Source organism: Oncorhynchus tshawytscha, linkage group LG31 (genome assembly GCF_018296145.1).
Source record: "Oncorhynchus tshawytscha isolate Ot180627B linkage group LG31, Otsh_v2.0, whole genome shotgun sequence".
Lineage (NCBI taxonomy): Eukaryota > Metazoa > Chordata > Actinopteri > Salmoniformes > Salmonidae > Oncorhynchus > Oncorhynchus tshawytscha.
In genome coordinates, this window is record NC_056459.1 from 36176689 (window position 1) to 36199188 (window position 22500).

At 45.1% G+C, this 22500-nt stretch overlaps 1 protein-coding gene across 1 annotated transcript in view; it reads right to left on the reverse strand.

The window, feature by feature from the left end:
* The window catches only part of dlgap3 (discs, large (Drosophila) homolog-associated protein 3), a 41769-nt gene that overhangs the window by 14721 nt on the left and 4548 nt on the right, over positions 1–22500 (reverse strand). The window contains exons 2-6 of the mRNA XM_042310540.1: positions 17226–17452; positions 16974–17085; positions 13509–13719; positions 8594–8749; positions 5580–5619 (exon numbers count right to left, since the gene is read on the reverse strand). Coding sequence (XP_042166474.1) covers positions 5580–5619; positions 8594–8749; positions 13509–13719; positions 16974–17085; positions 17226–17452 — 746 coding nt within the window. The remainder of the gene's footprint in view (positions 1–5579; positions 5620–8593; positions 8750–13508; positions 13720–16973; positions 17086–17225; positions 17453–22500) is intronic.

The following is a 22500-nucleotide window of genomic DNA, read 5'->3' on the forward strand; positions in this document are numbered from 1 at the left end:
CTAGTCTATCAAAAGATATGACCATTCTAGTCTATCAAAAGGTATGACCATTCTAGTCTATCAAAATATTTTTCTGCGTTGATATATAGAACTACCCAAGGAGCTTTAGTTTCTGATTAATCATGTCAGATATTTAATAGAAGTTTATCAGAGGTTAATTGTTTTTTGCCAAACCCACTTTGGTCCAGGTGTACTAATTTCGGAAGGGAAGGGGTACCTAGTCAGTTGTCCAACTGAATGTATTCAACTGAAATGTGTCTTCCACATTTAACCCAACCCCTAATATCTGAGAGCAACAACAGAAATAACACATTTTGTACAGAGGAGACATTTCCTAGCATTTTATGTCAGCTGCATGTGTCACATAAACACACTAATTACAACCAGCTTGGTATGGATTGTTTTAAAAATAGCAATATTTGGGAGATGAGTTCCTTTTCAAATAACCGAAAGTGAGAGGTTGTAATCTGAATAAAAGGGAGAAGGTCATTACTGAACACGGGGTGAGTCATTCTCACTAATCTACTAGAGAACCAGTTCTGATTTAAGTACGACTTCTGTATGACTGAAACCTTTAGTGAGGTCATAATGGTCGAGTGCTTTAATATTTAATCATTTCTGCCCTCCGACTTCGTATTCATTACACAGACAGTCTGTTTCATTTAGTCTGGCTTGCCGTTTCAAATAAACTGAATATTTTTTTGCTCGTATGGTTTAAAAAACAAGTTGTTATGTGCAGGCAGGTCCGTAGGTAAACTGGGATGTGATTTTTCCATAAATAGACAGGTAGTGTCTTTTCCAAGGTAAAAAAAAGGATCATATTTTTTTTTTTTAACTGTCTATTAAAATGTATTGTAGTGAAATTATTTGTTTCTTTCTGGAAATGAATAGCGAGTTTGTCCACTTCACCGTCAGACCATTTTATTGGTGAAGTAAAAGGTGTATTTTTTAGTGATCCACTATGTAATATCGTGCCCTAATCCAGAGAGGATAGAAAAGAAAATTCTAATTCTATAAGTATCTAGATCCTCTATGAGGCTGTGGAGGGATTCTAATTCTATAAGTATCTAGATCCTCTATGAGGCTGTGGAGGGATTCTAATTCTATAAGTATCTAGATCCTCTATGAGGCTGTGGAGGGATTCTAATTCTAAAAGTATCTAGATCCTCTATGAGGCTGTGGAGGGATTCTAATTCTAAAAGTATCTAGATCCTCTATGAGGCTGTGGAGGGATTCTAATTCTAAAAGTATCTAGATCCTCTATGAGGCTGTGGAGGGATTCTAATTCTAAAAGTATCTAGATCCTCTATGAGGCTGTGGAGGGATTCTAATTCTAAAAGTATCTAGATCCTCTATGAGGCTGTGGAGGGATTCTAATTCTAAAAGTATCTAGATCCTCTATGAAGCTGTGGAGGGATTCTAATTCTAAAAGTATCTAGATCCTCTATGAAGCTGTGGAGGGATTCTAATTCTAAAAGTATCTAGATCCTCTATGAGGCTGTGGAGGGATTCTAATTCTAAAAGTATCTAGATCCTCTATGAGGCTGTGGGGATTCTAATTCTAAATGTATCTAGATCCTCTATGAAGCTGTGGAGGGATTCTAATTCTAAAAGTATCTAGATCCTCTATGAAGCTGTGGAGGGATTCTAATTCTAAAAGTATCTAGATCCTCTATGAGGCTGTGGAGGGATTCTAATTCTAAAAGTATCTAGATCCTCTATGAGGCTGTGGAGGGATTCTAATTCTAAAAGTATCTAGATCCTCTATGAGGCTGTGGAGGGATTCTAATTCTATAAGTATCTAGATCCTCTATGAGGCTGTGGAGGGATTCTAATTCTAAAAGTATCTAGATCCTCTATGAGGCTGTGGAGGGATTCTAATTCTATAAGTATCTAGATCCTCTATGAGGCTGTGGAGGGATTCACATTGTGGTTTTAAAAGAAAACATGAATCATCAGCGTCCAATGACACCTTTGTTTTGAAGTCGATTGTTCGATCTGATATTAACTTCTTCGATATAGGGGGCGCTCTTTTAATATTTGGATGAATAACGTTCCCGTTTTAAACAAGATATTTTGACACAAAAAGATGCTCGACTATGCATATAATTGACAGCTTTGGAAAGAAAACGCTCTGATGTTTCCAAAACTGCAAAGATATTGTCTGTGAGTGCCACAGAACTGATGTTACAGGCGAAACCCAGATAAAAATCCAACCAGGAAGTGCCCCATTTTTTGAAAGCCCTGCATGCCAATGACTTCTTATATGGCTGTGGAGGAGTTAGGAGTCAGCTTACTTTTTCCACGTTTTCCCCAAGGTGTCTGCAGCATTGTGACGTATTTGTAGGCATATCATTGGAAGATTGACCATAAGAGACTACATCTACCAGGTGGTCGCTTGGTGTCCTCCGTCGCAATTATTGCGTAATCTCCAGCTGCAGTATTTTTCCGTTTGCCTTTGATGAGAAACCGACTGCCAGGAATGATTTTTCATCGAATAGAATTGTGAAAAACACCTTGAGGATTGATTCTAAACAACGTTTGCCATGTTTCTGTCGATATTAATGGAGCTAATTTGGAAAAAAGTTTGGCGTTGTGTTGACTGCATTTTCATTTTTTTTTTAAACGTGATGAACAAAACGGAGCTATTTCTCTTACACAAATAATCTTTTTGGAAAAAATGAACATTTGCTATCTAACTGAGAGTCTCGTCATTGAAAACATCCAAAGTTCTTCAAAGGTAAATGATTTTAATTGAACGCTTTTCTTGTTTTTGTGAAAATGTTGCCTGTTGAATGCTAGGCTTAATGCTATGCTAGGCTATCAATACTCTTACACAAATGCTTGTGTAGCTTTGGTCAAAGCATATTTTGAAAATCTGAGATGACAGTGTTGTTAACAAAAGGCTAAGCTTGTGTTTCAATATATTTATTTCATTTCATTTGCGATTTTCATGAATAGGAAACGATGCGTTATGGTAATGAGCTTGAGGCTATGATTATGCTCCCGGATACGGGATTGCTCGACGCTAGAGGTTAACAGCTAACTTTTCAATGTCCATAATAAATAGATACAGAGCACTTGTAACGTCGCTGAACAGCTATTTTCAGGTCTCTCCAGAGATGTTCGATCGGGTTCAAGTCCAGGCTCTGGCTGCATCACTCAAGGACATTCAGAGACTTGTCCCGAAGCCACTTCTGCGTTGTCTTGGCTGTGTGCTAAGGGTCGTTGCCCTGTTGGAAGGTGAACCTTCGCCCCAGTCTGAGGTCCTGAGAGCTCTGGAGCAGGATTTCATCAAGGATCTCTCTGTACTTTACTCTGTTCATCTTTCCCTCGATCCTGACTAGTCTCCCAGTCCCTACCGCTGAAAAACATCCCTACAGCATGATGCTGCCACCACCATGCTTCACCGTAGGGATGGTGCCAGGTTTCCTCCAGACGTAACACTTGACATGCAGGCCAAAGAGTTCAATTTTGGTATAATCAGACCTGAAAATCTTATTTCTCATGGTCTGAGAGTCCTTTAGGTATCTTTTGGCAAACTTCAAGTGTTCTGTCATGTGCCTTTTACAAAGAAGTGACCTAATTGGTGGAGTGCTGCAGAGATGGTTGTCCTTCTGGAAGGTTCTGCCATCTCCACAGAGGAAGTCTGGAGCTCTGTTAGAGTGACCATCTGGTTATTGGTCACCTCCCTGACTAAGGCCTTTCATCCCCGATTATATAGACAGGTGTGTGCCTTTCCAAATCATGTTCAATCAAGTAATTTACCACAGGTGGACTCCAATCAAGTTGTAGAAACATCTCAAGGATCATCAGTGGAAACAGGATGCAGTCTCAAACAAAGGGTCTGAATACTTATGTAAATATGGTATTTCTGTTTCGTATTCTTTCCTTTCTTCTAAAAACCTGTTTCACTTTGTCATTATGGGGTATTGTGTGTAGAGGATGACATGCCCTGATCTGTTTCACCTGTCTTTGTGCTTGTCTCCACCCCCATCCAGGTGTACTGTTCCAAGGGAACCATGCCATCTTCCAAGTTATCCCCTGTGTATTTATACCTGTGTTCTCCGTTTGTCTGTTGCCAGTTTTTTTTGTTTGCAGAACCTACCAGCCTTTTCCCTCTTGCTCCTGTCTTATCTTAGTTCCTGTTTTCTACTTGTTCCCAGATTTGACCCCTCTGCCTGACCTGACCCTGAACCTGCCTGCCGTCCTATACTTTTGCCCCACTACTCTGAATAACCGACCTCTGCCTGATCCTCCACGGATTATCGGAGGAAGTAAAGGACGAGCTTGCAGCCTGGGAACTACAGATGGATCTTGACTCATTCATCGCTTTAACGATCCTGATCGATGGTCGGCTACAGGAACGTAGAAGGGAGAAGAGGTCTGATTGAGGTACCACTCAAGGATCTCACCTTGCATCTGATGATCTCCGGAAGTCCCCAAGAGGATACGAGCTTACCCGAGTTCCTCCAAGAGCCTCCCACGACTGCCGATTCACCTATTCCCAATCCGATTTAGCTCAGCAGGGCTAGGCTGTCTCCAGCCGAATGCGTACGCAGAGTTTACAGCCAAAGTTGTCTGTATTGTGATAGTGCCGGTCATTTTGTGTCTACCTGTCCCTACAAGAGACCTAGTTCCTTCGTTGGAGTGAGTACTCTGCTGGGTCTTAAAGATAATGGTTCTTCTCCCCTTACTCACCCCTCTCTCCACGCCATCCTGCTGTGGGGCGACCAGTCCAAGTCTCTCCAGGTACTCATCGACTCAGGGGCCAATGTGAGTCTTTTGGATGCTGGCATCCGAGCGGGTCATCCCCACTCAACCCCTCTCTATTCTCATGGATGTTAGAGCGCTGGATGGATAGGCCGGGTCACCCACCATACCACCCCCATCAACCTATGAGTGTCAGGGAACCACAGCGAGACGATCCAATTGCCCCGGACCTCTCCACCAGCCCCGAGGTGGACCAGTATCTCCGGGATGGGTTCAGTAACGCCCGGGCCCCTTCGCTTCCGTAGCACCGACCGGTATCCAAGAAGGTCAAGCCCGCTCCAAGATCGTTAACCCCTCTGTATACTTCCTACCTTTCCTGTGTCTAGATTTAAAAACTTACAGCCCTTTGTCTCCTGAATTCCATGACATTATTTTATATTATTTTATAGTATGAAGAATACAATTGAACAAAGCTGAATAAAATATAAATATTTTCTCCAAATGATTTGAGGGAATGTGCACATGCGGCGATTCTGTGTTGAGTGATTAACAAAGAAATAAGTACTCCTATATACTTAGAGTTATTAATGTAACTTTAGTTGTTCTACAAACGTTGGGCAATATGTTTAGATGTTTAATACATTGTAAGGCTGCATGATGAGACTAATGATGATTTGAAAAAAGTCGCTTAAAAGGCATGAGCTCTGCTTTGTTTTTGTCTGTGCAGGCTGTACACACTTCATCAGTCTCTCACTCACAATTTGACAAGCACATGATAATGCCTCGAATTTCACTGCAGCATCCCCTTTGTGGCCGTAATGCACCCTAAATAAAATAAATGCCTTTTGTGGCCCGGAGTGCTGCGCTGTGTCCTTCTCCCTGAGTGATCTGTGCAATCTGAAGAGTCTCTCACTCACATGGCACGTGATTTTTTTTGTCAGCCGACAAGATGAGTTGAACAAACAGTAAAAGCTCTAGTCTATGTCAACCTACTGTACTATCCCCCATGGTACAAAAGTTGATCTATTCTATTCTATTCTATTCTATTCGATACTGTGCAAGAATGAATATTCCTAACATAGTCTGGGACAACCACTAGTATCAAAACAACTTTTTTATGCAATGTGGCTGACGCAACAGATCAGAACGTTTAGCTTAAAATGTTGCTAAACGATTATGCTATTTCTTCACATTATAAGCACAGCAATGCGCACATGACAGTATAATAGGTGTGAATGTTCCATTATCGTGAAAACACCATTATCAAAAGTGACCGCAAATGTGATTATTCATGTAATGCTTTCATTATAAATGTGCATTTTTAGGGTGAAAATGATCTTCCCCAAACTTGAAATTCACACGCTGCTTTTGTATGACAGTTAGTAAGTTATTTGGCCACTTTAGCTGTGATTACAAACCTTATCAAAACATATAGGCTTATGGGCTAGGCTACATGAGGTGTGCGACTGATTCGAAAAAGTCGCAAAATAAAAGGCATTGTTTCTTATGCTGGGCATCATTTACAAGTTATAATATACAATTCACAAGTGAAAGGCTAATATTGTCACCCATCTGACTATTCTTGATTTAATCTTGTCTTTACTTATACTAAATAATATATGTGTGAAATTTGTTTTGATTTAGAATGGACCATTATCATGCTCCTGTATCAAAACAGGGGCAGCAGGAAAAAAGACATCTATAAAATACTTAAATAGTGAATGGAGGACGCTTTTCCCCTGGTTTATTTTCATACCAGCCAGGTAGGGTATACTTCTGTTGTAAATACAAACAATGTGCTTAATGTTAGGACAGTTGAGAAGTGAATATAGTAGGCCTAGCCTATAGAAAGCTGATGGGATCCTCCTCTTTTAGCCTATTGAAATGTTGTGCAACATGAGTTTATGGGCTCTCATGAAGTGTTTGATTAGATTTACCATAATATTTGCATTGATGTCAGAGTGATTAGAGGGACAATAGAGTGCTGAGTACCAGGCAGTTAGCAAGTTTGATAGACTACTAATGACCATCAGCAGCATCAGAGCTTTGCAGAAGCCTAGTTACTGTGACTAAACGTTCATGTGGAATTTGACTGCCTTCATGACTCGTGACCGCCGGTGTGGCTGTAATACGGTCAGCGTAACAACCCTAGGTGTAGAGAGGGAGGGGAAGAGTAGCCCTAATCACAACACTGAAGAGTAAGGGGCCTCCAATTTTTTTTTTTATGGACTGGATCTTTATATTTACCACTTTGGATCCTGTTTCAGTAATAATGATATCAGACCTTCTTGTTGAGTGTCTGATAATCTGCCGTTTAAAACATGCTAAATACGGGCCTCTGAATACATCAGAAAAAGGATTGCTATATTTCAACTGGTCATCCAGCCCAGATGCATTGTTTTTAATAAAACATTTAATGGCGTCCCACAAAAATCTGAGGATCATCGACTGAATTTTTGTTAATCATCATGAAATCATTAACTTCGGTTTCAAATTGTTCACAGAAGGTTTTTTACATTTTTTTTAAAGGAAACAAATAATAAATAAATAATAAAAAATAAATAATAAATAATTTTACAAAAGAGATTCATAAATGTGGCAGAAATAACTGTTATCATTAGATAGGCGTAGATAATTGTACAACATCGATTTGGGACAATGTTTTGTGCCTGTTTCAATAGAGAGTTGTAATACTTTTGATTAAGGGTTGTGAGCTCGCCAGACATCAACAAGGTTGTAATCAGATGTCGGAGAGCCTTGGTTGTCTGTAGATTGTAGTCGGTCTCATTACATTTGTCCCACATGTCCAGAATGGCATTCATGTCTGTCCCAATAAGCAGATGGAATTCAGTTCATTCTAACAATATGTTATTCAGAGAATAGAACATCTAGGATCATATGAATTTGTAGAGTACACATTAACGAAAGGCAATTTTCTTTCCATTATGGATACATTTTAAATTTATAAATTTAACATTTTAAGGAAAGTGATTCTACCATCTTGGTCGTCACCTTTACCCAAGACGGTGATTTAGAGTTTCTTATGTATATTTATGATTACACCTTTAGTTGTGTTTGGTGCTGATGAAAAAGCAGACGTTTCTATAAATGGTTCTCTATACTATATGCATCCTTTTGGAACAGTACTATGTCAACATGGTTCCCTTGGAACAGTACTATGTCAACATGGTTCCCTTGGAACAGTACTATGTCAACATGGTTCCCTTGGAACAGTACTATGTCAACATGGTTCCCTTGGAACAGTACTATGTCAACATGGTTCCCTTGGAACAGTACTATGTCAACATGGTTCCCTTGGAACAGTACTATGTCAACATGGTTCCCGTGGAACAGTACTATGTCAACATGGTTCCTGTGGAACAGTGCTATGTCAACATGGTTCCCTTGGAACAGTGCTATGTCAACATGGTTCATTGGAACAGAACTATGTCAACATGGTTCCTGTGGAACAGTACTATGTCAACATGGTTCCCTTGGAACAGTGCTATGTCAACATGGTTCATTGGAACAGAACTATGTCAACATGGTTCCCTTGGAACAGTGCTATGTCAACATGGTTCCCTTGGAACAGTGCTATGTCAACATGGTTCCCTTGGAACAGTACTATGTCAACATGGTTCCCTTGGAACAGTACTATGTCAACATGGTTCCCTTGGAACAGTGCTATGTCAACATGGTTCCCTTGGAACAGTACTATGTCAACATGGTTCCCTTGGAACAGTACTATGTCAACATGGTTCCCTTGAAACATTCCTGTAAAATAAAAAGCAGGACCCACAGGGAAACCCACCAATTGGCCCCTCCCATTCCATCATCCATGATGACGTACCATCAGTGATTCCCAGGTCCACAGAGCTGCTCTGGTGTTGTCTGGGCCGCCCCAGGGCAGGCTGGCCTGTGTTCTGGAAGTAGGCATCCTGGGTAGACTCTGTACTGCTCTGAGCCCTCACAGAGATCGTAGGCTTAGACATACGGGGAGGGAGAGGGGGAGGGCCAGCCTTACGGTATGGGATGACTGGGGAGAGAGAGAGAGAGAGAAGGGGGAGATAGAGGGAGAGAGAGAGAGAGAGAGAGAGAGGAGGGGGAGAGGAGGGGGTGATAGAGGGAGAGAGAGGGGGAGATTGAGATAGATGGGGGAGAGAGGGGGGAGAGAGATAGATGAGGGGGAGATAGATGGGGAGAGAGAGGGGGAGAGAGATAGATGGGGGGGGAGAGAGGGGGAGATTGAGAAAGATAGGGGAGATAGATGGGGAGATTGAGAAAGATGGGGAGATAGATGGGGAGATTGAGATAGATGGGGAGATAGATGGGGGACAGAGAGGGGGAGATAGATGGGGGAGAGAGAGGGGGAGAGAGATAGATGAGGGGAGATAGATGGGGGAGAGAGAGGGGAGGGAGATAGATGGGGGAGAGAGAGGGGGAGATTGAGAAAGATGGGGGAGATAGATGGGGGACATAGATGGGGGAGAGAGAGGGGGAGATTGAGATAGATGGGGAGATAGATGGGGAGAGAGAGGGGGATTGAGATAGATGGGGAGAGAGAGGGGGAGATAGATAGGGAATTAGGGGAAGAGAGAGTGAAATAGATAGGGGGATTAGGGGAAGAGAGAGTGAAATAGATAGGGGGATTAGGGAAGAATGGGGGAAGAGAGAGGGGGAGAGAGAGGGAGATTAGGGGAAAATGGGGGAAGAGAGAGGGGGAGAGAGAGGGGGATTAGGGGAAGAATGGGGGAATAGATAGGGGATTAGGGGAAGAATGGGGGAAAGAACAGGATAAATAGTTAATTTCTGAATCTAAACAAGCCTTTATTGTACAATGACACCAAAATCAACAGACAGACAGACAGAGAGACAGAGAGACAGACAGACAGACAGACAGACAGACAGACAGACAGACAGACAGACAGACAGACAGACAGACAGACAGACAGACAGACAGACAGAGAGACAGACAGACAGACAGAGAGACAGAGAGACAGACAGACAGATAGACAGACAGAGAGACAGACAGACAGACAGACAGACAGACTCAAAGCCATTTCCTGTGAGGTACTATGAGCACACACAGTCCTCCGCTGTGGATACACACACAGTCCTCCGCTGTGGATACACACACGGCCCTCCGCTGTGGATACACGCGGTCCTCCGCTGTGGATACACACACAGTCCTCCGCTGTGGATACACACACGGCCCTCCGCTGTGGATACACACACGGTCCTCCGCTGTGGATACACACACAGTCCTCCGCTGTGGATACACACAGTCCTCCGCTGTGGATACACACAGTCCTCCGCTGTGGATACACACAGTCCTCCGCTGTGGATACACACACAGTCCTCCACTGTGGATACACACAGTCCTCCGCTGTGGATACACACAGTCCTCCGCTGTGGTTACACACACAGTCCTCTGCTGTGGATACACACGGCCCTCTGCTGTGGATACACACACAGTCCTCCACTGTGGATACACACAGTCCTCTGCTGTGGATACACACAGTCCTCCGCTGTGGATACACACGGCTCTCCACTGTGGATACACACAGTCCTCTGCTGTGGATACACACAGTCCTCCGCTGTGGATACACACGGCCCTCCGCTGTGGATACACACACGGCTCTCCGCTGTGGATACACACACAGTCCTCCGCTGTGGATACACACACAGTCCTCCGCTGTGGATACACACACAGTCCTCCGCTGTGGAAACACACAGTCCTCCGCTGTGGATACACACGGCTCTCCGCTGTGGATACACACACAGTCCTCCGCTGTGGATACACACGGCTCTCCGCTGTGGATACACACAGTCCTCCGCTGTGGATACACACACGACCCTCTGTCTGTGGATACACACACAGTCCTCTGCTGTGGATACACACAGTCCTCAGCTGTGGATACACACACGACCCTCTGTCTGTGGATACACACACGGCCCTCTGTCTGTCTGTGGCTGTGTTTTGTATATGACACTTCAGAGCAGCTTTGATAAATCTCTGGAAGATTTCCAGGTCTAAGCCAGGAAATAAGAGCTCTGTAAAGTACTGACGATAGCGCACGCACGCACGCACAAACACACACACACACAGTGTACTTTAGACGACAGTAAAAAAAGAAGGATGAATGACTGAAGGAAAACGAGAGGAAAAGGGGTGAGAACAGAGAGAGAGAGAGAGGAAAAGGGGTGAGAACAGAGAGAGAGAGAGGAAAAGGGGTGAGAACAGAGAGAGAGAGAGAGGAAAAGGGGTGAGAACAGAGAGAGAGAGAGGAAAAGGGGTAAGAACAGAGAGAGAGAGAGAGGAAAAGGGGTGAGAACAGAGAGAGAGAGAGAGGAAAAGGGGTGAGAACAGAGAGAGAGAGAGAGGAAAAGGGGTGAGAACAGAGAGAGAGAGAGGAAAAGGGGTGAGAACAGAGAGAGAGAGAGGAAAAGGGGTGAGAACAGAGAGAGAGAGAGAGGAAAAGGGGTGAGAACAGAGAGAGAGAGAGGAAAAGGGGTGAGAACAGAGAGAGAGAGAGAGGAAAAGGGGTGAGAACAGAGAGAGAGAGGAAAAGGGGTGAGAACAGAGGGAGAGAGAGAGGAAAAGGGGTGAGAACAGAGAGAGAGAGAGAGGAAAAGGGGTGAGAACAGAGAGAGAGAGAGGAAAAGGGGTGAGAACAGAGAGAGAGAGAGGAAAAGGGGTAAGAACAGAGAGAGAGAGAGGAAAAGGGGTGAGAACAGAGGGAGAGAGAGAGGAAAAGGGGTGAGAACAGAGGGAGAGAGGAAAAGGGGTAAGAACAGAGAGAGAGAGAGGAAAAGGGGTGAGAACAGAGGGAGAGAGGAAAAGGGGTAAGAACAGAGAGAGAGAGAGGAAAAGGGGTGAGAACAGAGAGAGAGAGGAAAAGGGGTAAGAACAGAGAGAGAGAGGAAAAGGGGTGAGAACAGAGAGAGAGAGGAAAAGGGGTGAGAACAGAGAGAGAGAGGAAAAGGGGTGAGAACAGAGAGAGAGAGGAAAAGGGGTAAGAACAGAGAGAGAGAGAGGAAAAGGGGTGAGAACAGAGGGAGAGAGGAAAAGGGGTAAGAACAGAGAGAGAGAGAGGAAAAGGGGTAAGAACAGAGAGAGAGAGAGAGGAAAAGGGGTGAGAACAGAGAGAGAGAGAGAGGAAAAGGGGTAAGAACAGAGAGAGAGAGAGAGGAAAAGGGGAAGAGAGAACTAAGGAGGGTTAAAGAAAATGAAATAGAGAGTAGGAAGAACATAGGAGAAGAACAGAGAAAGACAGGGGGGAGTATGCGAGAGAGAGATAAAGGGAGAGATGAAGAGCAGCTGGAGTCAGTAACTTATGAGGTAATAAAAAACATTCCAGTCATTTTTAAGGAGACATAGAGAGAGAGAGAGAAACAGAGAGACAGAGAGATTTCACCGGGGAGGGAGAGGGAGAGAGAGAAACAGAGAGACAGAGAGAGAGACATTTCACCGGGGAAGGAGATGGAGAGAGGGTGAGAGAGATTTCACCAGGGAGGGAGAGGGAGAGAGGGAGAGAGAGAAACAGAGAGACAGAGAGAGAGACATTTCACCGGGGAAGGAGATGGAGAGAGGGAGAGAGAGAAAAATGAGAGACAGAGAAAGATATGAAGAGGGAGAGATAGAAACAGAGAGACAGAGAGAGAGAGAGAGAGGGAGAAAGAGAGACAGAGAGAGAGAGAGAGAGAGAGAGAGAGAGAGAGAGAGAGAGAGAGTGTGGCTTCGAGACAACCAGAGGCGTGTGTGTGTATGAAAACATTATGATGAGGTATTGTCATGAGGTATTGTCATGAGGTATTGTCACGAGGTATTGTCACGAGGTATTGTCATGAGGTATTGTCACGAGGTATTGTCACGAGGTATTGTCACGAGGTATTGTCACGAGGTATTGTCACGAGGTATTGTCACGAGGTATTGTGATGAGGTATTGTCACGAGGTATTGTCACGAGGTATTGTGACGAGGTATTGTCACGAGGTATTGTCATGAGGTATTGTGATGAGGTATTGTCACGAGGTATTGTCACGAGGTATTGTCACGAGGTATTGTCACGAGGTATTGTCACGAGGTATTGTGATGAGGTATTGTCACGAGGTATTGTCACGAGGTATTGTGATGAGGTATTGTCACGAGGTATTGTCACGAGGTATTGTGATGAGGTATTGTCACGAGGTATTGTCACGAGGTATTGTGACGAGGTATTGTCACGAGGTATTGTCATGAGGTATTGTGATGAGGTATTGTCACAAGGTATTGTCACGAGGTATTGTGATGAGGTATTGTCACGAGGTATTGTGATGAGGTATTATTACGAGGTATTGTCACGAGATGAGGTATTATTACGAGGTATTGTCACGAGGTATTGTGACGAGGTATTGTCACGAGGTATTGTCATGAGGTATTGTGATGAGGTATTGTCACAAGGTATTGTCACGAGGTATTGTGATGAGGTATTGTCATGAGGTATTGTCACGAGGTATTGTCATGAGGTATTGTGATTTGGTGTTATGATGAGTTATCTTTCCTGACACATGAAGACTTGTGTTTGGTCCCTGAGCTAATTTCTAGGCTTTGGCTCAAGGGGCTAACACAGTCTTGAGTCACACAGATAACAGATGGGTTTGATACCAGGTATATACCCAGTACCACACACACACACACACACACACACACACACACACACACACACACACACACACACACACACACACACACACACACACACACACACGCACACACGCACACACGCACACACACGCACACACACACACACTCACCAACCCCTCCCTTGATGCTGGGTCCTGACATGGAGAAGACGGACAGGCAGTCGTCGTCTTGGGAACAGCCGGCCTGGATGGCGCGGACGTAACTATGGGAACGGGTCCGGAAGCAGCCAGGCAGATCCAAGGCTTCCACCGCCTGACTCTCTATCTCCCCAAACATGGTCTCACACACCGCCTCAAACTGACGATTCAGAGAGTCACCCAGCTACAGGAGAGAGAGAGAGAGAGAGAGAGAGAGAGAGAGAGAGAGAGCGACAGAGAAAGTGAAAGAGAGAGGGAGAGACAGAGAGAGAGAGAGACAGAGAAAAAGAGAAAGAGAGAGAGACAGAGAGAGAGAGACAGAGAAACAGAGAGAGGGAGACAGAGAGACAGAGACAGAGAGACAGAGAAAGTGAAAGAGAGAGGGAGAGAGCGAGAGAGTGACAGAGAAAGTGAAAGAGGGAGGGAGAGACAGAGAGAGAGAGAGACAGAGAAAAAGAGAAAGAGAGAGAGACAGAGAGAGAGAGACAGAGAAACAGAGAGAGGGAGACAGAGAGACAGAGACAGAGAGACAGAGAAAGTGAAAGAGAGAGGGAGAGAGAGAGAGAGTGACAGAGAAAGTGAAAGAGGGAGGGAGAGACAGAGAGAGAGAGAGACAGAGAAAAAGAGAAAGAGAGAGAGACAGAGAGACAGAGAGAGACAGAGAAACAGAGAGAGGGAGACAGAGAGACAGAGACAGAGAGATAGAGAGAGAGAGACAGAGAAAGTGAAAGAGAGAGGGAGAAAGAGAGAGAGAAACAGAGAGAGACAGAGAGAGAGAGAGACAGAGAGAGAGACAGAGAGAGACAGAGAGAGAGAGAAACAGAGAGAGACAGAGAGAGAGAGAGAGAGACAGAGACAGAGAGAGAGAGACAGAGAGAGAGAGAGAGACAGAGAGAGACAGAGAGAGAGAGAGAGAGACAGAGAGAGACAGAGTACATATCCACACCCACATGTCAGTGGAGGCACCTTTCATAACAAATAGCACCCTCTAGGGTAGCACCTAGATGTCCTCCAACCTATCAGAGCTCTTATAGCATGAACTGACATGTTGTCCACCCAATCAAAGGTTCAGAGAATTAATCTTGTACTGATAGCATAAGCTACAGTTAGCTAGCGCTGCAGTGCATAAAATGTGGCGAGTAGTTGACTCAAAGATAGAAAGACAATAGTTGAACTGTTTTTGAGCAAATTAATTTATTCAAAAAGGAAGGAGAAGCAGCAGAGAGCTAAATATATTTATTTGTAATATTTTTTTCTTCTTCTATATTTTTCACTACTTAGCTAATGTAGTTAATGTAGTTAATGTAGCTAATGTAGCTAATGTAGCTAATGTAGTTAATGTAGTTAATGTAGCTAATGTAGCTAATGTAGCTAATGTAGCTAATGTAGCTAATTTAGCCTACTCAACAACTAGCTGACTAAACTCCACTCCATGTTGAAGGAAGTTTCTGATGAACTCCAACGTCCTGGCGTGGAGTTTAGTTAGCTACACAACAGAGAGGAATGCTATGTACGCTATGTATGCTAGCTGGCTAAGGCTATCCTTATAAAGGGCCTGCCTGTGTAACTGCTAAACTGCTTGCTGTACACTGTACGGCGTGATTGTACACACAACGATGTAGGGTGACAACGATGTAGGCTGTGTGTAGCGGTTAGCAGTTATGATATGAAGGTTTGGCTTGGAAGGTTTTATCGCCTGGTCACAGACAGCTGTTGTGTCGTACACTGAAGTCCACAAGCGATGGGAAAAGGCGAGAGGAGAGCGTGTGGATGCGAGAAGTAATCATCCAACGAGCAAAGTGATGATCGTCTACGTGGCTGCTATGACAGTGAACTGTGTTGGGTGATCAGGGGTGCATTCATTCCCGCCGATTCCGTTTCACAAACGCAACGGGTCCTACCTGAATATGTCCAGGAGAAACTCTTGTTTTAGTTGTTTGGTCTAGTGATTACACACCCCTAGATCAGATAGATGCAGGCAAGAGTGTGCAAGGTGGTATTGAATGTGTCACTGTCTGTCACACTGATTACTCAAATTTGTCTCTCGACCTGTGTCGAGGGATGCTATGTTAGCTAGCTGGCTATAACAGAGGGATGCTATGTTAGCTAGCTGGCTATAACAGAGGGATGCTATGTTAGCTAGCTGGCTATAACAGAGGGATGCTATGTTAGCTAGCTGGCTATAACAGAGGGATGCTATGTTAGCTAGCTGGCTATAACAGAGGGATGCTATGTTAGCTAGCTGGCTATAACAGAGGGATGCTATGTTAGCTAGCTGGCTATAACAGAGGGATGCTATGTTAGCTAGCTGTCTGACCATGTGTCACTGTCTGTCACCTCAAATTTGTCTCTGTGCACCTACATTGTAAACTTTCATCATAGAATAGGTTGTAATAACCTCATGATGGATACGGTAGGTTTAATAACCTAAACCTACCACTGTTACATTGAACTGGATGAATGGAATATGAATGACAGTAACCTAAACCCATCACTGTTACATTGAACTGGGTGAATATGAATGACAGTAACCTAAACCTGTCACTGTTACATTGAACTGGGTGAATGACAGTAACCTAAACCTGTCACTGTTACATTGAACTGGGTGAATATGAATGACAGTAACCTAAACCTATCACTGTTACATTGAACTGGGTGAATGACAGTAACCTAAACCTGTCACTGTTACATTGAACTGGGTGAATATGAATGACAGTAACCTAAACCCATCACTGTTACATTAAACTGGGTGAATGACAGTAACCTAAACCTATCACTGTTACATTGAACTGGGTGAATATGAATGACAGTATCCTAAACCTATCACTGTTACATTGAACTGGGTGAATGACAGTAACCTAAACCTATCACTGTTACATTGAACTGGGTGAATATGAATGACAGTAACCTAAACCTGTCACTGTTACATTGAACTGGGTGAATATGAATGACAGTAACCTAAACCTATCACTGTTACATTGAACTGGGTGAATGACAGTAACCTAAACCTGTCACTGTTACATTGAACTGGGTGAATATGAATGACAGTAACCTAAACCTATCACTGTTACATTGAACTGGGTGAATATGAATGACAGTAACCTAAACCTATCACTGTTACATTAAACTGGGTGAATATGAATGACAGTAACCTAAACCTACCACTGTTACATTGAACTGAGTAAATGAAATATGAATGACAGTCATCCAATATGCTGTAATATAAATAAAGCCACTCTAATAAATACATAAATTGTCTTCCCTAATCTTAAATGTTGCGGCTTTTGTGGAGCGATGGGTAGTGATGCTTCGAGGGTGGCTGTTGTCAATGTGTGCAGAGGGTCCCTGGTTCGAGTCCAGGTTAGGGGCGAGACGCTAAAATGTGTAGAGATGAATAAACATACAGGCATACAGTGTTCTGAAGGTGTGTGGTCTTACCTGTGAGCTGGTCAGAGACCGTGTGTAGCTCCGAGAGCGTGCGTGACTCTTCGGCGTGCTTATGTTGTGAGCGTATGGTAGCGTAGCATCTACACACTGCTTACACGAGTATCTACACACCACACACACACAGAGTAAAATGAGAATAACACTCATCATACTCCTCTTCCTCATCACCCTCATCATCATCATCACCAGGTTTAATAAATGATAGAATGACCCCCCCCTCCCCGTTACTTGTTGACAGATGACCTGTGGTCCATGCTGACAGAGCGTCTGAAGGCCTCTCTCTGGGCGATGATGGTGGTTTTAGGAGAGGATTTAGGACTGGCGTCAGAGTCCTGACTATCGTCGTCTCCCATGGCCTTGACGTAGCTGCCGCTCCGCATGCGCCTGCAGGGGATCTCCCCTCCTCCGTCAGGACCACCCCCGCCTGGGTAGCCCCCAAGCCCAGCCCACTCCACCCCGTCTGATGGGACCTGGACACATACAGACAGATACAAAAGTATGAACACACAAAAGTAGAAAGACACACACACACATTTATAAACAGGGGGAAAGAGAATGAAGATTCTGGTTTGATTAAAAGTGTTATTTTGTTTAAAGACTTGAACATCAGATAATCTATATAAAATAAACTATTACTTGGTTTTTAGAAAAACTTTTTTTTGAACTTTTCCAGAATTCTCTGGTTTTCCCAGAAAACCCAGTTGAAACATGTCCAGAATTAGGAGGGAATAAGGGTTTCTGGAAAGAAAGAAAGGCATTTGGGGAAAGTTAACTGAAACTTTTCTGCTGACATTTAGACAGGGAAGAGTATATGACTCATCATCTTTGATTGATTTAAAATTTAATCTTAATCTATGCCAATAACACCAAGGGGGAATCAGGTACTAAACACTCAATGTTCATTTCACTACTCAAACAGTCCCTTCCGATGCTGCCACCACCATGCTTCACTGTAGGGATGGTGTTCTCGGGGTGATGAAAGGTGTTGGGTTTGCATAGTGTTTTCCTTGATGGCGAAAAAGCTACACTTTAGTCTCATCTCACCAGAGTACCTTCTACCATATGTTTGAGGAGTCTCCCACATGCCTTGTGGCGAACACCAAACGTGTTTGCTTATTTTTTTCTGCCCGCTCTTCCGTAAAGCCCAGCTCTGTGGATTGTACGGCTTAAAGTGGTCCTATGGACAGATACTCCAATCTCCGCTGTGGAGCTTTGCAGCTCCTTCAGGCTTATCTTTGGTCTCTTTGTTGCCTCTGATTAATGCCCTCCTTGCCTGGTCTGTGAGTTTTTGTGGGCAGCGCTTTCTTGGCAGGTTTGTTAAGTGGCAAATTATTTCAATTTTTTTAATAATGGATTTAATGGTGCTCTGTGGGATGTTCAAAGTTTCTGATATTTTTTTATAACCCAACCCTGATCTGTACTTCTAAACAACTTTGTCCCTGGCATGTTTGGTGAGTGCCTTGGTCTTCATGGTGCTGCTTGCTTGGTGGTGCCCCTTGCTTATTGGTGTTGAAGACTCTGGGGCCTTTCAGAACAGGTGTAGATATACTGAGATCATGTGACAGATCATGTGACACTTAGATTGCACACAGGTGGACTTTATTTAACTAATTATGTGACTTCTGAAGGTAATTGGTTCTCCAGATCTTATTTAGGGGTTTCACAGCAAGGGGGTGAATATAATAATAATATATATAATAATACTCAACACTTTTCTGTTTTTATTTTTTATTTTTTGAAACAGGTTATTTTGTCCATTATACGAAATATATATATGATTATATGAAATAAATTTAAATTACCGGTTGTAATGGAACAAAATAGGAAAAACGCCAGTACTTTTGCAAGGCTCTGTAGTTAGTCAGTCTGGCTTGTGCAAATATGTGTACGCACGCGTACAGATGCACACACACTTACTCACTCACACAGGCATTTACACACAGACAGGTACAGGAAGATGACGCACTGCACAGCACGCACGTTATGATAATTGTGAGAAAAAGGCAGAAGGACAAATTGAGTCTTATAGAGAGAGAAACTTCCAGAGAGAAACTCAGTCTCTATATCCCTTGGCCTCCCTCTCCCTCCTTCTCTCTCCATACTGTCTCTCCTCTCTCTCTCTCTCTCCCTTGGCCTCCCTCTCCCTCCTTCTCTCTCTCTTGGACACAGGGCTTATAGAGAGGTGGGCACAGAGAGAGAAACTTACAGAGAGAAACTCAGTCTCTATATCCCTTGGCCTCCCTCTCCCTCCTTCTCTCTCCATACTGTCTCTCCTCTCTCTCTCTCCCTTGGCCTCCCTCTCCCTCCTTCTCTCTCTCTTGGACACAGGGCTTATAGAGAGGTGGGCACAGAGAGAGAAACTTACAGAGAGAAACTCAGTCTCTATATCCCTTGGCCTCCCTCTCCCTCCTTCTCTCTCCATACTGTCTCTCCTCTCTCTCTCTCCCTTGGCCTCCCTCTCCCTCCTTCTCTCTCTCTTGGACACAGGGCTTATAGAGAGGTGGGCACAGAGAGAAGGGTCATATGGGGTCATAAAAGCACCAATCTCTCATTTTTCTTCGGCTTTCTTCTGTCCCTGACAGCACCATCAAAAATATTCACTTAATCTTTCTCTCACAATATTTACACTAAATACTCCAAATCCTTGGTTTGAACTCTCTACGAGTTAATTTCATAGACCCAGACTAACTGCAAGGTAGCAAAATTGTAGATTAACTTTGAAAAAGTAATCTGTCACAGAGTACTTGAGAAAGACAGATATGTGACCCCTAAAGAAAGTGCCAGTCAGGGTTAGTTGTTGAAATGGCTTGGTAATAGCATGTATAGTGTGATATTATAAAGTGGGACTCAGGTGCCGAGGAGCTCTTTTATGGGGCTTCAGGGACCTCCACTGCCCCTCGGCTCTGGAATCAACACTATGCTGACAACAGCACATCCCAGCCCCAGTGTCCAGTCAAAAAGTGTCCCTTAGAAAATACGGTGCCACTATGTACTGCAACTGATGATGTGAAGAGAGAGGGGGAAGTAAGGGAAGGGAGAGAGGAGAGAGAGGGAACTAAGGGAGGGGAGGGAGGAGAGGGGGAACTAAGGGAATGGAATGGAGGAGAGAGGGAACTAAGGGATGGGAGGGAGGAGAGAGAGAGGGGACTAAGGGAAGGGGGAGGAGAGAGAGAGGGAAGTAAGGGAAGGGAGGGAGGACAGAGAGAGAGGGAAGTAGGGGAAGGGAGGAGAGAGAGAGTGAACTAAGGGAGGGGAGGGAGGAGAGAGGGAACTAAGGGAAGGGAGGGAGGAGATAGAGGGAACTAAGGGAAGGGAGGGAGGAGAGAGGGAACTAAGGGAAGGGGGGAGAGAGAGGGAACTAAGGGAAGGGAGGGAGGAGAGAGGGAACTAAGGGAAGGGAGGGGGAGAGAGAGGGAACTAAGGGAGGGGAGGGGGAGAGAGGGAACTAAGGGACGGGAGGGGGAGAGAGAGGGGAACTAAGGGATGGGAGGGAGGAGAGAGAGGGAACTAAGGGAAGGGAGGGAGGAGAGAGGGAACTAAGGGAAATTAATGGAGGAGAGAGGGAACTAAGGGATGGGAGGGAGGAGAGAGAGGGAACTAAGGGAGGGGAGGGGGAGAGAGGGAACTAAGGGAGGGGAGGGAGGAGAGAGGGAACTAAGGGAAGGGAGGGAGGAGAGAGAGGGAACTAAGGGAAGGGAGGGAGGAGAGAGGGAACTAAGGGAGGGGAGGGAGGAGAGAGGGAACTAAGGGAGGGGAGGGAGGAGAGAGGGAACTAAGGGAAGGGAGGGAGGAGAGAGAGGGAAGTAAGGGGAGGGAGGGAGGAGAGAGGGAACTAAGGGAAGGGAGGGAGGAGAGAGAGGGAACTAAGGGGAGGGGGAGAGGGAACTAAGGGAAGGGAGGGAGGAGAGAGAGGGAACTAAGGGAAGGGAGAGAGGAGAGAGAGGGAACTAAGGGACGGGAGGCGAGAGAGAGAGGGAACTAAGGGACGGGGAGGGAGGATAGAGAGGGAACTAAGGGACGGGAGGGAGGAGAGAGAGGGAACTAAGGGAAGGGAGGAGATAGAGAGGGAACTAAGGGACGGGAGGGAGGAGAGAGAGGGAGCTAAGGGACGGGAGGGAGGAGAGAGAGAGTGTGTATGTTCCACAGTACTACATAGAGCCATGACTACACACACACACGATAACATAAACACTATACACCACACATGATAACACACATCCCTATACCAGTCTGCTGTTCCCACATGCTTCAAGAGGGCCACCATTGTTCCTGTTCCCAAGAAAGCTAAGGTAACTGAGCTAAACAACTACCGCCCCGTAGCAGTCACTTCCGTCATCATGAAGTGCTTTGAGAGACTAGTCAAGGACCATATCACCTCCACCCTACCTGACACCCTAGACCCACTCCAATTTGCTTACCGCCCAAATAGGTCCACAGACGATGCAATCTCAACCACACTGCACACTGCCCTAACCCATCTGGACAAGAGGAATACCTATGTGAGAATGCTGTTCATCGACTACAGCTCGGCATTCAACACCATAGTACCCTCCAAGCTCGTCATCAAGCTCGAGACCCTGGGTCTCGACCCCGCCCTGTGCAACTGGGTACTGGACTTCCTGACGGGCCGCCCCCAGGTGGTGAGGGTAGGCAACAACATCTCCACCCCGCTGATCCTCAACACTGGGGCCCCACAAGGGTGCGTTCTGAGCCCTCTCCTGTACTCCCTGTTCACCCACGACTGCGTGGCCACGCACGCCTCCAACTCAATCATCAAGTTTGCGGACGACACAACAGTGGTAGGCTTGATTACCAACAACGACGAGACGGCCTACAGGGAGGAGGTGAGGGCCCTCGGAGTGTGGTGTCAGGAAAATAACCTCACACTCAACGTCAACAAAACTAAGGAGATGATTGTGGACTTCAGGAAACAGCAGAGGGAACACCCCCTATCCACATCGATGGAACAGTAGTGGAGAGGGTAGCAAGTTTTAAGTTCCTCAGCATACACATCACAGACAAACTGAATTGGTCCACTCACACAGACAGCATCGTGAAGAAGGCGCAGCAGCGCCTCTTCAACCTCAGGAGGCTGAAGAAATTCGGCTTGTCACCAAAAGCACTCACAAACTTCTACAGATGCACAATCGAGAGCATCCTGGCGGGCTGTATCACCGCCTGGTACGGCAACTGCTCCGCCCACAACCGTAAGGCTCTCCAGAGGGTAGTGAGGTCTGCACAACGCATCACCGGGGGCAAACTACCTGCCCTCCAGGACACCTACACCACCCGATGTTACAGGAAGGCCATAAAGATCATCAAGGACATCAACCACCCGAGCCACTGCCTGTTCACCCCGCTATCATCCAGAAGGCGAGGTCAGTACAGGTGCATCAAAGCTGGGACCGAGAGACTGAAAAACAGCTTCTATCTCAAGGCCATCAGACTGTTAAACAGCCACCACTAACATTGAGTGGCTGCTGCCAACACACTGACACTGACACTGACTCAACTCCAG